Source organism: Micromys minutus (genome assembly GCF_963924665.1).
Source record: "Micromys minutus genome assembly, chromosome: 9".
In the NCBI taxonomy this organism is placed as follows: domain Eukaryota; kingdom Metazoa; phylum Chordata; class Mammalia; order Rodentia; family Muridae; genus Micromys; species Micromys minutus.
In genome coordinates, this window is record NC_137978.1 from 31,317,912 (window position 1) to 31,331,670 (window position 13,759).

The 13,759-nt window shown below is 37.9% G+C and overlaps 2 protein-coding genes across 2 annotated transcripts in view; both read right to left on the minus strand.

Moving 5' to 3' along the window:
• LOC308424281 (selection and upkeep of intraepithelial T-cells protein 10-like) overlaps positions 1-13,759 on the minus strand; it is a gene marked incomplete at both ends in the record, with an annotated part of 362,337 nt that overhangs the window by 167,251 nt on the left and 181,327 nt on the right. The gene's annotated exons all lie outside the window — the stretch shown is intronic.
• Positions 1-13,759, minus strand: part of LOC308424902 (selection and upkeep of intraepithelial T-cells protein 2-like) — a gene marked incomplete at both ends in the record, with an annotated part of 132,162 nt that overhangs the window by 106,590 nt on the left and 11,813 nt on the right. The window contains one exon of the mRNA XM_080922103.1: positions 12,863-13,210. Within this exon, the coding sequence (XP_080778229.1) occupies positions 12,863-13,210 (348 nt within the window). The remainder of the gene's footprint in view (positions 1-12,862; positions 13,211-13,759) is intronic.

The window sequence follows — 13,759 nt, forward strand, 5'->3', positions numbered from 1 at the left end:
TTACCTCACTCAGAAAGATATTTTATAACTTCATCCATTTGCCTAAGAATTTCATGAAGTTATTCTTTCTAATAGCATTTAATACATTGTGTAATACAGTTTCTGTATCCATTCCTCTTTTGAAGGACATATGTGTTCTTTCCAGCTTCTGGCTGTTAAAAATCAGGCTGCTATGAATATAGTAGAACATTTTTCCTTGTTATATTTTGGAGCATCTTTTGGGTATATGCCCAGGATTGGTATAGCTGGGTTCTCAGATTGAACTATATCCAGTTTTCTGAGGAACCTCCAAACTGATTTTCTAAGTGGTTGTACCAGCTTGCAATCCCACCAACAGTGTAGGAGTGTTCCATTTTCTCCACATCTACACCACAATCTGTTCTCACCTACGAGTTTTAATCTTAACCATTCTGACTGGTGTGAGGTGGAATCTCAGGGTTCTTATGATAAGCATTTCCCTGATGACTAAAAATGGTGAGCATTTCTTTAGGTGCTTATAAGCTATACAATATTTTCTACCTGTTTTTTTTTCTTCCTGGGACTTCTGACTAGTGGGCTGAAAGTTAGGTCTGCAGAGTTCCTGCTGAGACAGTACAAAGTCTATTTACTTAATCATTTGCTGTTCTATATAGAGATGCTAAGTGTCAGAGACTTCAAATTTTGCCAGAAACACACAAGGCAGGTCAGCTACAGTGATATAGTAACTTAGAGAAGTAAACATTTTTATTATTATTATAAAGCAACTCAAAATATTTTGTAAGACAAAGTGTTACCACAGGATCTTATAAGACAAACTCTTACCCTCACCTAATGCTCTTCCCCCTCTATTGCCTCCAGAAGAACTGACAAGACCCTTGGCAGAGCTTGCCTGGACAGAGAATGTGGATACAAGATTAATGAGGCAGGGGACAAATATTAATGCCAGAAAAATGAGGGGGAAACTGTTGCAAAGGGAAATAGCTATATCTATATAGGGTTATCAAAAATCTAACTGTTGGTGTCCTTACAATCTCTGCAATCTGAATGTCTGATTCTAGCTGCTGGATTTTATTTTATCTATCCCTGATTGCTTGATGTAGAAACAGAATTCTTTTTGGAAAAACAGGCAAAACTCACTTTGTTTTGCTGTCAGGATATCTAGTCCTTCTCAGTTCCGAAGAACCACTCCTGTCAAAGAATATGTCGGTTTCTGGGTGGTGAGCATAGTTTCAATCATTTCTTGAAAATTGTAGTCAAGCCATTAAGAGAACTTACTGTCTAGGGTTAGGGAAGCAGTCATTCTTGCTATTCCAGCACCAACACCTAGAACTATTTTAGCAGTGACCAGAATTGGTACAAACTGAAGTGCTCTCTTATCATGTTGGACAGGTATTATGTCAACAGCAGGGATTGGTAGGGGCTTTTTTTCCATAGATTACCCCTAGTTCAGGCAATAGTGATATCAATGTGCAAACTCTTGACCAGCTGACAGATAGATGATATACCTTAATGCCACAAAGAATTGACATGTTTTGCCTGCAGAGCACTTTTTCTGAGATGTGGTATCAAGTATCGTGGTTCTATTGCAGTCTAGGAAGCTTAGTTTTCTTATGCAACATTTCCCAGAGGTCTTAAAACAGATTGTCATGCCAAAAAGAGGGATAGAGAAAAGGCATAAGGTCATGGCCACATTAGAATAAGGGCAGATAACAAAAGGTGAGGTGAGCTTATTTGGCAGTATCCAAATGTGACTCTCAAATATTAGTGTCTGCTAAGGTATGAATACAAGGTGCCCATTACTGGCCTGATCATGATTTTTTGGACAGGTTGGGTACAGGTGCAAAAGAGTGTCCCTGTTGGTGGCCTAGGACTCCAAGGGCAAATCCCTCTTTTTCACTTATATATAGAGAAAAAAAGAACAAGTCAGGTCAGAAAAGTATAATGCCAGATTCTTAAGGAGAGCCTGTTAATTCCTTTAAAAAGGCTTGGTATCAGCTTTGAGAAGAGGTTCATAGGTGGGGCTTAACACCACTTCATATAAAGGGTGGTAAATGAGAAAAAAGGAAGGAACATGAGAATGTAAGAAACTGGATATTTCTAGGAATAATAAAATTTCTTTTTTTGTAGAAGGAACAGTTAGAGATGGAATCAGATTCTATTGAACATAATAGCATTTGTGTTGGAAAATTTTTGTCCCAAATAGAAAACTTGAGGAATGGACAATGGGACTTTAGAAGGTGAGACACTGTACACCGGACAGGAAAGAAAAATCAGAGGAACAGAGGTGTCAGCTTAGCTAAATTTTAGGTAGGAGATACAGAGAAAAGTGCCATCTGTGTAATCTACAACCTTAGATTTGGAGAGATACAAAAGCCAGGGCCTGAAAACATTGTGGTGGACCAATCCAGAATCTCTGGTAGAACAGTCCAGGTGAGTTGAGTAGAAAAGTGCATGCATGTCAGGGTCTATCCAGGTAAAGGTCACTAAATTCTGTGACTGAGCATCTGAAGGGACAGAGAAAAATACATCTAGGACTGACAAATAAACAGTCCCTGACGGGATAGTGGAAAGACTTGCATAAGGATTAGCCAAAACAGGATGGAGAGAAAGTATTATAGAACTAATGCACCTAAGTTCTTGAACCAGGTTATAGTTCCATTATGTTTCTTAACTGCTATTATAGGAGTGTTAAATGGGAAGAGTAAGGGTGAGGTGTTTTTTTTTTTTTTTTTTTTTTTTTCTTCTTTAAGAAGTCAGAGATGATGGGCTTAAGTTGCCTGAGGCTCTGGAGAGAGATGGTATTGAGTTTGCAAGATGTATCTGTTAAAGTCTAGTAATCGATGACAATAGAAGAATGATGCTTAGCAATAGAGAGGTTCTGGATGTCCCAGACTTGGGGGTCTACCTGAGAAGCTGGTAAAGGAAATAGTATGTTAGGATTAGTAGGTTGACTAGCTAGAAAAAGGAGCACAGGGACTGCTAAGAGTTTGGGTTTAGGCAAGTGGGGAGAGCAAAGAAAATAGAGGCTCCCAAATTAGCTAGAAGATCCCTTCCCAATAAAGGGACTTGACATGTTAGCACTAGCAAAAGGGAGTGGATGAAGAGGTAGACCCCCTAAAGATGCACTTAAGTGGTGGGGTCTGGTGAGGAAGGTAATGTTATCCTCTTACCACAATAATAGTAAAATTAGGGGGAGAGGTGGGTCTTCCAAACTCTATCAGAACTGAGTAGTTGGCCCCAGTGTACAAGAGGAAGAAGATGAGCATCCCACCAACCATGAAAACTACCCAGGGCTCCCTGGTGAAGATAGGAGTAGTTGGGTCAAGGGAATTCAGGGCTCTTTAGTTGTCTATATTTAACTCTAGAAGATCAGCTGGAGGATTACCTAGGGGTGATGTCCCTCTCTTCTGTGAAACATGAAGGCAATTGACAGCCAAATGTCCCTCTTGATGGTATCTAGGGCATAGCCCCATTGGCTTGCAGGGGTTAAAGTAATCTCTTACCCAATGACCTTGTTGACCACATTTGTAATAGAATCCTGGTGGTCTCTGAGCCCCTATAAGACCAGGAGTCCAGGGCAGTGATTCAGGCTGTACACACAGCCTTTGCCACCATGTGATAATTTTGTCTGTCAGCCTTTTCACTACCCTGATGGTACACTTTGAAGGTAAGTACCAAGACTTCTGTGGAGGAAAGGGTCCCCTCTCCAAATGTGTAACTTTGGCTTTTATGTCATGGTAACTATGGGAAAAGTAGGAGGTCATCAGGAGTTGTTTACCTTCTGGTTTTGTAAGGCACGCTAAAAATTGAGATGGGTTTTCTCATTTGTACTAGATGACTTTTTAGAATTGTTTCAAAATTTACTGGTTTTAAGGCTGCTCTACAGAGACTGTCTAGGAGACAGGTTATGAATCTATCTCTGACTAAAATACCACTTAGGCAATTATAATTTCATTGAGGATATTGGTCAGGTACTGTTTCAGATACAATTGAATATGATGCATCTGTTGGATGAATCTTGTCTACATGTATTCTTGCCTTCTCCCAAACTCATCTGCATTCCTCAGGAAATAAATTATTAGAGAGTATTATATTTGTGTCATGGACAGTCAAGCTTTAAAACTGAGTAATGTAGGCCACCTGGAACAGCGGAGATCCAGAGACACAGACTTGACAAGACTGCACTGTGAATAGCCAAAGTGCAGAGAGGGCTAGGCTGAGCATGCAGAAAACAGGACACTTCGGTTGGTCCAGGGGATCAGGAACTCTGCCATAGAAACTCGCTGTCTGCCTGGAAAGTCATTGAGCGCGGATCAAATGCTCAGGCCATTTACTACCAGGAACAGCGGGAATCCAGGGACATGGGCCTTGTAATACTGGGCTGTGAGTAGCCAAAGTGCAGAGAGGGCCAGGTGGAGCATGTGGAAAACGCAGCCTTCAGGTTGGTTCAGGGGAGCAGGAGCCCTGGCATAGGGACATGGTATTTGCCCAGAAAGCCCTTGTGTGCAAAACAAAGGGTCAGGCTATTTGAAACCTGGACCAGTGGAGATCCAGGGACACAGGCCTGGTGAGACTGTGCTGTGAGTAGCCAAAGTGCAGACAGGTCTAAGCTGAGCACCCAAAAACCATGGCCCTCAAGTTCAGTGGAGCTGGAACTCTGGAATAGGGACTCAGCATCCACCCAAAAAGGTCTGGCTCAAAGTCAAGATACTCAAGACCACAGTAAGGCACAAGACCTTGTCAGTGGGAGGCGGGGTTTTCTCGGGAAAGTCAGTGCTTGAAGTTCAACACTACAGACCCTCTTACACCTAGACTAGAGAGGAGTCTGACACATAAGCCCAGAAAGAGCAATTCAGGAGTCCTCAGAGAGCAGAAAGTACTGTGCTATTGGGAAAAGGGTCCATAGTGACCTGGAGAAAGAGCCAGGTCCCTGCCAGTAGTACTCAGGACTTGTGGGCACAGGGCTGAGCACCAGAACAGCCTCACAAGAGCTTCCACATCAGAGTCCATAAAGATAGAACTGAGTCAATGCTAACAGAACTAACTACTTTCCCACAAATAGTGAAACACTGAGAATCAGTTTTCTTCCTGAAACCTCGGGCCCTCAGGTTCATAGGAGAGACAGGTACCAGTCACTGACAAGAACACATATATAAACAGACAACAAGATTACAAGAGGAAAGCAAAGAAACTTAAGCAATGGAAACCAACACAAACTGGCAACATCAGAACCCAGCTCTTCCATCACAGCAAGCAGTGTAATACCAAACACTCCAGAAAAAGAGGACTCAGACCTGAAATCATACCTCAAGATGACAATGGAGATCTTTGAGAAGGGTGTGAATAACTCACTGAAACAAGAGCAGGGGGACAATCATAAACAAATAGAAGCTTTTAAAGATGAAACACAAAAAAATACTCAAAGAAATCAAGGAACAAGAAGAAAACAGAACCAAAGAGATGAAGGAATTGAAGATGGAAATAGAAACAAGAAAGAAAACACTAAAAGAGACAACCATGGTGGTGGAAAACCAAAAAAAGAAATCAGGAGTCACAGATGCAAGAATCTCCAACAGACGAAAAGAGATGAAGGACATAATCTCAGGGCCAAAGAAAGCATTGAAAACAAACAAAACAGTCAGAGAATATGCAAAATCCAAAAAGCTCTTAACCCAAAATGTCCAGGAGATCCAGGACACAATGAGAAGACTAAACCTAAAGGTAATGGAAATAGAAGAGGGTTAAGAATATCAAAGAGGCACAGTAAATATCTTCAACAAAATCGTAAAAGAATAGTTCTCTACCCTTAAGAATTAGATGACCATCAGCATAAAAGAAGTCTATAGAACTCCAAATGGAGTGTAACAGAAAAGAAAATTTTCCCAACACTTTATAGTCAAAATGCCAAGTATTCAAAGCAAAGAAAGAATACTAAAAGCAGTAAATGTTAAAGGTCATGTATCGTATAAAGGCAGACCAATCAGAATTATACCCAAATTCTCAACAGAGTATAAAAGCTAGAAGATCCTGGACAGACATCATACAGACCATAATAGAACACAAATGTCAACCCAGGCTACTATAACCAGCAAAACTATTAATCGCCATAGATGAAGAAACCAAGATATTTTAGGAAAAAACTAAATTTACACAATATCTGACCACAAATCCAGCAATACAAAGAATAATAGGAGGAAAACCCAATGAATGGAGGGAAACTACATCTTAGTAAAAACAAGAAAATACCTAAGCAAAAAAACCAAAAGGAGAAAGAAACACAGACACAATTCTACCTCTAAAAGCAAAAATAACAGGAAACAGTAACCAATATTCTTTAATATCTGTTAACATAATGGACCCAATTCTGCAATAAAAAACATAGGCTATTAGGCTGGACACTTAAACACAATCCAGCATTTTGCTGCATACAGGAAACTAATATCAGAGACAAAGAAAAACACTATCTCTGAGTAAAATGTTCAAAAAATTCTGCCAAGCAAATAGCCCCAAGAAACAAGCTGGAGTAGCCATTCTAATATTGACTAAAGTATATTTTCAACCAAAAGGTATCAAAAAAGATAAGGAAGGACACTCTTTACTCATTACAGGGAAATTTATCAGAAGGAACTCTCAATCCTTAACATATATGCTCCAAATACTAGAACACTTATATTCATAAAAGAACCCCTACTAAAGCACAAAAAATGCATTGCACCCCACACAATAATAGTGGATGACCTCAACACCCCACTCTCATCAATGGACAGATCATAGAAACAGAAACTGAAAAAGGCTACAGTGAAACTACAGAGGTTATGAACCAATTGGAACTAATAGACATCTACAAAACATTTCACCCTAAAACAGAAAAATACAACTTCTTCTCATCACCTTACAGAACCTTCTCCAAAATTGAGCATATAGTCAGTCACAAAACAAGCCTCAATAGACAAAATAAGATTGAAATACTCCCATACATCCTATCAGATCACCATGAAAAAAGGCTGGTCTTTAATAACAAGAAACACAACAAAATCTCATATACACAAGGATACTGAATAATGCTCTATTCAATGATAGTATGGTCAAACAAGAATTAAAGAAAGAAATTATGAATTTTCTAGAATTTAATAAAATAAAAACTCAACATTACCCAAACTTATAGGATTCAATAAAAGAAGAACTAAGAGGAAAACAGATAGCTCTGAGTGCTGCCAAAAAGAAACTGGAGAGACCATACACTAGCAATTTCACAGCACAGTTGAAAGCTCTAGAACAACAACAACAAAAAAAAGCAAGAGGTGTAGATTGCAAGAAATAATCAAGCTCAGAGCAGAAATTGACCAAAAAAAAAAAAAAAAAAAAAAAAAAAAAAAAAAAAAAAAAAACATTCAAAACATCAACAAAAAAGAGCTGATTCTTTGAGAAAATTAACAAGATTGATAAACCCTTACCCAGACTAACCAGAAGGGAAAGAGAGAGTATACAAAGTGGAGACATACAACTGAAACAGGAAATTCAAGAAATCATCAGATCCTACTACAAAAGCCTATACTCAACAAAGCTGGAATTCTGGAGGAAATAGATAAATTTCTAGTCAGATACAAGATACCAAAGTTAAACCAGGACCAGGTAAACCATCTAAATAATCCCATAACACCTAAAGAAATACAAGCACTCATCAACAGCCTCCCAACCAAAAAAAAAAAGCCCAGGTCCAAATGGGTTCAGGGCCGAATTGTCTCAGAGTTATTGACGATGTAATACCAATACTCTCCAAAATATTCCACAAAATAGAATCAGATGAAACACTACCTAACTCATCTTTTGAGGCTATAATAACCCTCATTCCTAAACCACACAAAGACCCTACCAGGATAGAGAACTTCAGACCACTCTCACTTATGAATATTGATGCAAATATACTCAATAAAATCCATGAAAACCAAATCCAAGAACACATCAAAATGATCATTCACCATGATTAAATAGGCTTTATCCTTGGGATGCAGGATGGTTTAATATATAGAAATCCATCAATGTAATCCACCATATAAACAACCTCAAAGAAAAAAACCACATGGTCATCTCACTAGATGCTGAGAAAGCATTTGACAAACTTCAACACCCCTTCATATTAAAAGTCTTAAAAAGAACAGGAATCCAAGGCCCATACCTAAACCTAATAAAAACAATATACAGCAAACCAATAGCCAACATCAAACTTAAAAGTGAGAAACTTAAAGCAATCCCACTAAAATCAGGGACTAGACAAGGCTTCCCACTCTTCCCTTACCTATTCATCATAGTACTAGATATCCTGGCCAGAGCAATTAGAGAGCAGAAGAAAATCAAAGGTATACAAATTGGAAATGAAGAAGTAAAAGTATCACTATTTTTAAATGAAATCATAGTATACTTATGTGACCCCAAAAATTCCACCAGAGAACTTCTACAGCTGATAAACAAGTTCAGAAAAGTGGTTGGATATAAAATTGACTCAAACAAAACAGTAGGCTTCCTCTACACAAAGGACAAACATGCAGAGAAAAAAACTTAGGGAAAAGATACAGTTCACAATAGTCACAAACTATATAAAATACCTTGGTGTGGCTCTAAGTAAGCAAGTGAAGGACCTGTATGAGAAGAACTTCAATCTCTGAAGAAGGAAATCAAGGGAAATCTCAGAAGATAGAAAGATCTCCCATACTTATGGATGGGAAGAATCAACATTATACAAATGGCCATTTAACCAAAAGCAATCTACAGATTCAGTGCAATCCCCATCAAAATAACAACCCAATTCTTCATAGAGTTGGAACGAAAAATGTGCAAGTTCAATTGGAATAACAAAAAACCTAGAATATGATAATCCTTACTTAACAGCAAGAAAACATCTGTGGGAATCATCATCCCTGACCTCTAGTTATATTATTAGTCAATTGTGTTAAAAACCACATGGTACTGGTGCATAGATAGGGAGGTAGATCAATGGAACAGAATAAAAGACCTAGAAATGGATGCTCACATATATGGTCACTTCATTTTTGACAAAGAAGCTGTAAACATTCAATGGAAAAAAGACAGTCTCTTCAACAAATGGTCTTGGTTCAACTGGCACTCAACTTGAAGAATGAAAATAGAGCCTTTTTTATCTCCCTGTACAAAGCTCAAGTGCAAGTAGATCAAAGATTTCCACATCAAACCAGGTACTCTGAAGCTATTAGAAGAAAAACTAGGGAAAACCTTAGAACACATAGGCACAGAGGAAATTTTCCTGAACAGAACACCAACAGCTTGTGCTCTAAGGACAAAAATTGACATATGGCACTTAATGAGATAGCAAAGTTTCTGTAAGTCTAAGGACACTGTCAAGAAAACAAAATTGCACCGAACAAATTGGGAGAAGATCTTTACCATCAGATAGAGGACTAATATCCAAAGCATACGAAGAACTCAAGAAGTTAGACACCGTAGAATCAAACAACTTTATCAAAAAATGGGATACAGACCTAAACAAAAAATCCTCAATTGAGGAATATCGAATGGCTGAGAATCATCTAAGGAAGTGCTCAACATTCTTAGTCATCAAGGAAATGCAAATCAAAACAACCCTGAAATTCCACCTCACCAGTCAGAATGGCTAAGATCAAAATCTCAGATGACAGCAGATGCTGGTGAGGATGTGGAGAAAGAGGAACACTTCTCCACTCTTGGTGGGGTTGTAAACTCGTACAACCACTCTGGAAATCAGTCTGGTGGTTCCTCAGAAAATTGGACATAGTACTACCTGACAACCCAGTTATTCAACTTCTGGGCATATACCTCAGAAATGCTCCAACATACAATAAAGACACATGCACCACAATGTTCATAGCAGCCCTATTTATAATAGAGAAAAGCTGGAAATAACCCAGACGTCCTTCAGTACATGAATGGATACAAAATTGTGGTATTTTTGCAATGAAGTACTACTTAGCTATCAGAAACAATGACTTTATAAAATTCCTAAGAAAATGGATACATCTAGAGAATATCATTCTGAGTTAGGTAACCCAGTCACAAAAGAACAGACATAATATGCAGTCACTGAAAATTGGATACTAATCCCAGAAAGTCTGAACACCCCAGAAACAACTCACAGGTTATATAAGAAAAACAAAAGTCAAAAAAATTGAAAGCCTCAGTACTTCTTAGGAAAAAAATAAATATACAGCACCCTCTCAAAGTGTGGCAAATTTTTTCACAAAGTCAGAGGAGTTACTGGTATAGAATTACAGTATGTTTTCTGCTGGGAATGTTCACTTAATGAGAAATGAGCATGTACTCTGATTAGACCATCTACCCCAGAAACTTCTTTTAAAAAAAGGATTGATGCTGTGTCTGGTTTCCTGGGGAAGGGAGGTAAAGGGACTAGAAGAGGTTTTGGCTGTGCACTTAGAACAAGTGATAAGAGGGCTGGAAGTAGGTGCCTGTGCAGGATGATTCAAGTGATGTGCAGCTGGCACAGAAGGAGGGGAGAAGTTTAGAGAGGTCAAGCAAAGAGTTTCTGAGAAAGTCTGATAAGAAGTAGAGAAGGTTTTGAGGATTTGGAAGGTGTAGAGACAAGTCTGCTGTGTAAGGGAGGTGGTTCATTATCTGGTGGTAATATCATCTGTTAAAGGTTTCATAGTTGAGATAAGTTTGTTTGGGCGACAAGAAAAACAGACAGGGGTTGGAGCAAAGATAGATAAAAGCTTGGCCATAGGAAACCTCTTTGCATTTACCAGACAGCTGGCAGATGTATAAAGATCTCTTAAAATAATTGAATCTAGTGTGCCATTAAGTGGCTAGAGTCCATGTTTAATTGGAAATGAATCCAGACCTTATTGCAGATGTGTATAACCTTTGGTACCCTCAAGTTAGGTGTTAGCTTTAGAGATTTGAAATTTTCCAGAAGACATCCCAGAAAAGAACCTGGAGACACAGCTAAAGACAACGAGGCATCCATTGGGTGATAAAGATGTTATTGATCTATTTGTACTGACACCCCGATAAAAAGTTCAACAACCAATTCCAAATGTGCAGCTTAGCTAAACATACCAAGTTATCATATGGATGCTAGGATCAACATTGAGTTTCAGACTCACAAAAAAAGAAAAGTGGCTCACCTAACTTTAGAGATTTGTTGTACAGCTGCAAGAACTCAATTGGGTGGTTATGAAAAATTGCCTTTGAGAGAGAAATCACCCAAGGTATGAGGTTTTCTTTTGCACATCAGCTAGGAGACTGGTTATAGGGACTGTGAAATGCTCACTTCAAGCTAATAGAGGTTGACTGGACCTCTCTGGACAAAGGGGCCTTGCTTAACAACTGGAGAGAAATCCTGACCAGTCTTCAAATATTGTGAGAAAGTACTGCAATCTGTAAGCAGGAAGAGTGGTACTGGAGGCTGATGGACCTATTTGAATGAGATTCAACCTATGGGGCTTAACTTACATGACAGTAGGTAGCCAATTTGCTGGAAGTCCATGTGTGCTGCAAAGGCAGTCTGTCACTTTAGGCACACCTAGGCCATTGGTAGAAATATCCTAGTCTTAGCACCAAATGCTGTGTTATAACACTGCTGGTATTTGGACAGATGAGGCCAGAGCAACATAGCTCAAGTAGAAGATGTTTTTTGGTGGGAAGAGAAAAAAAAGGAAGAAGAAAGTTGGAGGAGTAAGGATCTCTGACTTTTATTTAGGCATTGATATAATCAAGTGCACTACTGCACATAGGTAGTGTACACAAGTGAGGTACATGCTGGTAGTGTGTGGCAGTTGCCATGACAATGGATGGAAGAAGGTGCTTGTTGCCTAGAAGTGATTCCATTGCTTTTAAAGGCTGACCTTAAAACCATTTCTAATTCCAAAATGGGCTAACATAGCAGCTCTTTGCTACATATGACTCATACATTGATAATGGGATGAATTGTTTCCCTTGTCTTTGAACTGCAAAGTTCAGTGTTACATGACATCCAATAAAGATTGTTTGTCTGGGTCAAGATTATATATATATATATATATATATATATATATATATATATATATATATACATGCATATATATAAACAAAACATGTTATATATTATATACTATAGAATTATATATGTATATATACATACACACACAAACACACACACACACACACATACACACACACACACATAAATTTGTTCAGCTTCCTTTATACCCTCCACTTTTGCTTCACTTCTTTTTTTCCTTTAGAACATTTCAGAGTGAGTAAAGGAATACAAATTACATGCAGTTGTTTATAGTTAACATACAGCAGTATATCTAAGAAAAGTGAAAAATACAGTCAAATATTTAAGATTTAGCATAATCAATTGAGCAATGAGTACGCAGTGAATTGATTTGGACAGAATTAGAGAAAATTAAATTATTTCAGTAAGAACTTATTTCTACTTTAATGAACTTTTTATAATACATTCTGATACTTTTCCCCCATCACCTCTACAATATTTTTCAAATCATGTTATATACCCAACTTTTTATTGAAAAGCATATTTCTAAAATTCAGTTTATCTAAAAAAGTACTAAAACACTGTCACAAATATTTGAAAGAACAGAGAAATCAATAAAAATATCTGAAAAAAATGTTGAAATCTAACAATGCATTTAAATATAACAAGAATTTTTTTCATAATAGAAATAGTTTCTCCACTGCAGTAATTTTCACTTTTGATCTTCTATAACATCCAATTAAAAATTAAATGCATAGAGATGAGCTTTTCAATCAATCCATACAATAAGAGTTAAACACTAAGAACTGTGCATCTACTTGATAATATAAAGACTTTGAATCATGGGTACACACCAGTGGCAGAGGAATCCATGCTTACCTGTGACCTTGACCTCTGTGATGTGCTCTTCATAGAACTTGTCATCTTTGAAGAAACAGTGGTAGTATCCACCATCATCAGCAGTAACTTTGAAGATCCTGAGGGTTACTTTCCCTTTTCCAATATCATCTTTCAGGAGTTCAGTCCTCTCGACAAACTTGTAGATAGTTTCTCCAATCAGGTCTTTACCATTCCTGTACAGGAACACAGGCTCTGTATAGCGATTCTGGAACCAGCGAATCTCCATGTGCTTTGCTTGTTGTGGAGGAGACAACTGACAACTGAGTTCTAGGATTCCTCCTAATGGAGCCAAGACTGGCCCCTGTAAGCCACTCACAGTGAATTGTTCTGTGAAAAAATTACAGTAAACAAAAGACAAGATCAGGAATTAGTAAATGCAACCATAACTCTTGTTGAAATCATTCTCTTTGTTGATAACCTTTTTTTGTCTCCTCTCCACCTCTCTCAAACATTCACATATACTTCACTTAAGATCAGTGAGACAAGAAGCATGTCTTTAAAAATACACTGTATTTTTAGAAAAGACTGGTTAATTAGTTTAGCAAGCAGAACTCTAATTTCAGAATGGAAGTATCTTGAATTGAAAAATAAAGCTGTGTCTTCTATCCAAACTGTTGGAAATAACATATACCAGCGGGACACCCTGAATATTTTTTGTCTGAAGGCATAATGAAAAAATTAATAAGACCAGCAATACATATAATATATACATTGATCCCTCTAAACAGAAACTTATTTGAGACTGGCTGAGACTTAAAGGTCTATATATAGCCAATAAATATTGTTGGCTTATTATGTGCCATCCATTCATATAGCATGAACGGAGATTCATATTAAAGATTAGTTATATAGTCAAAACTAGCTTATAAAGAAATG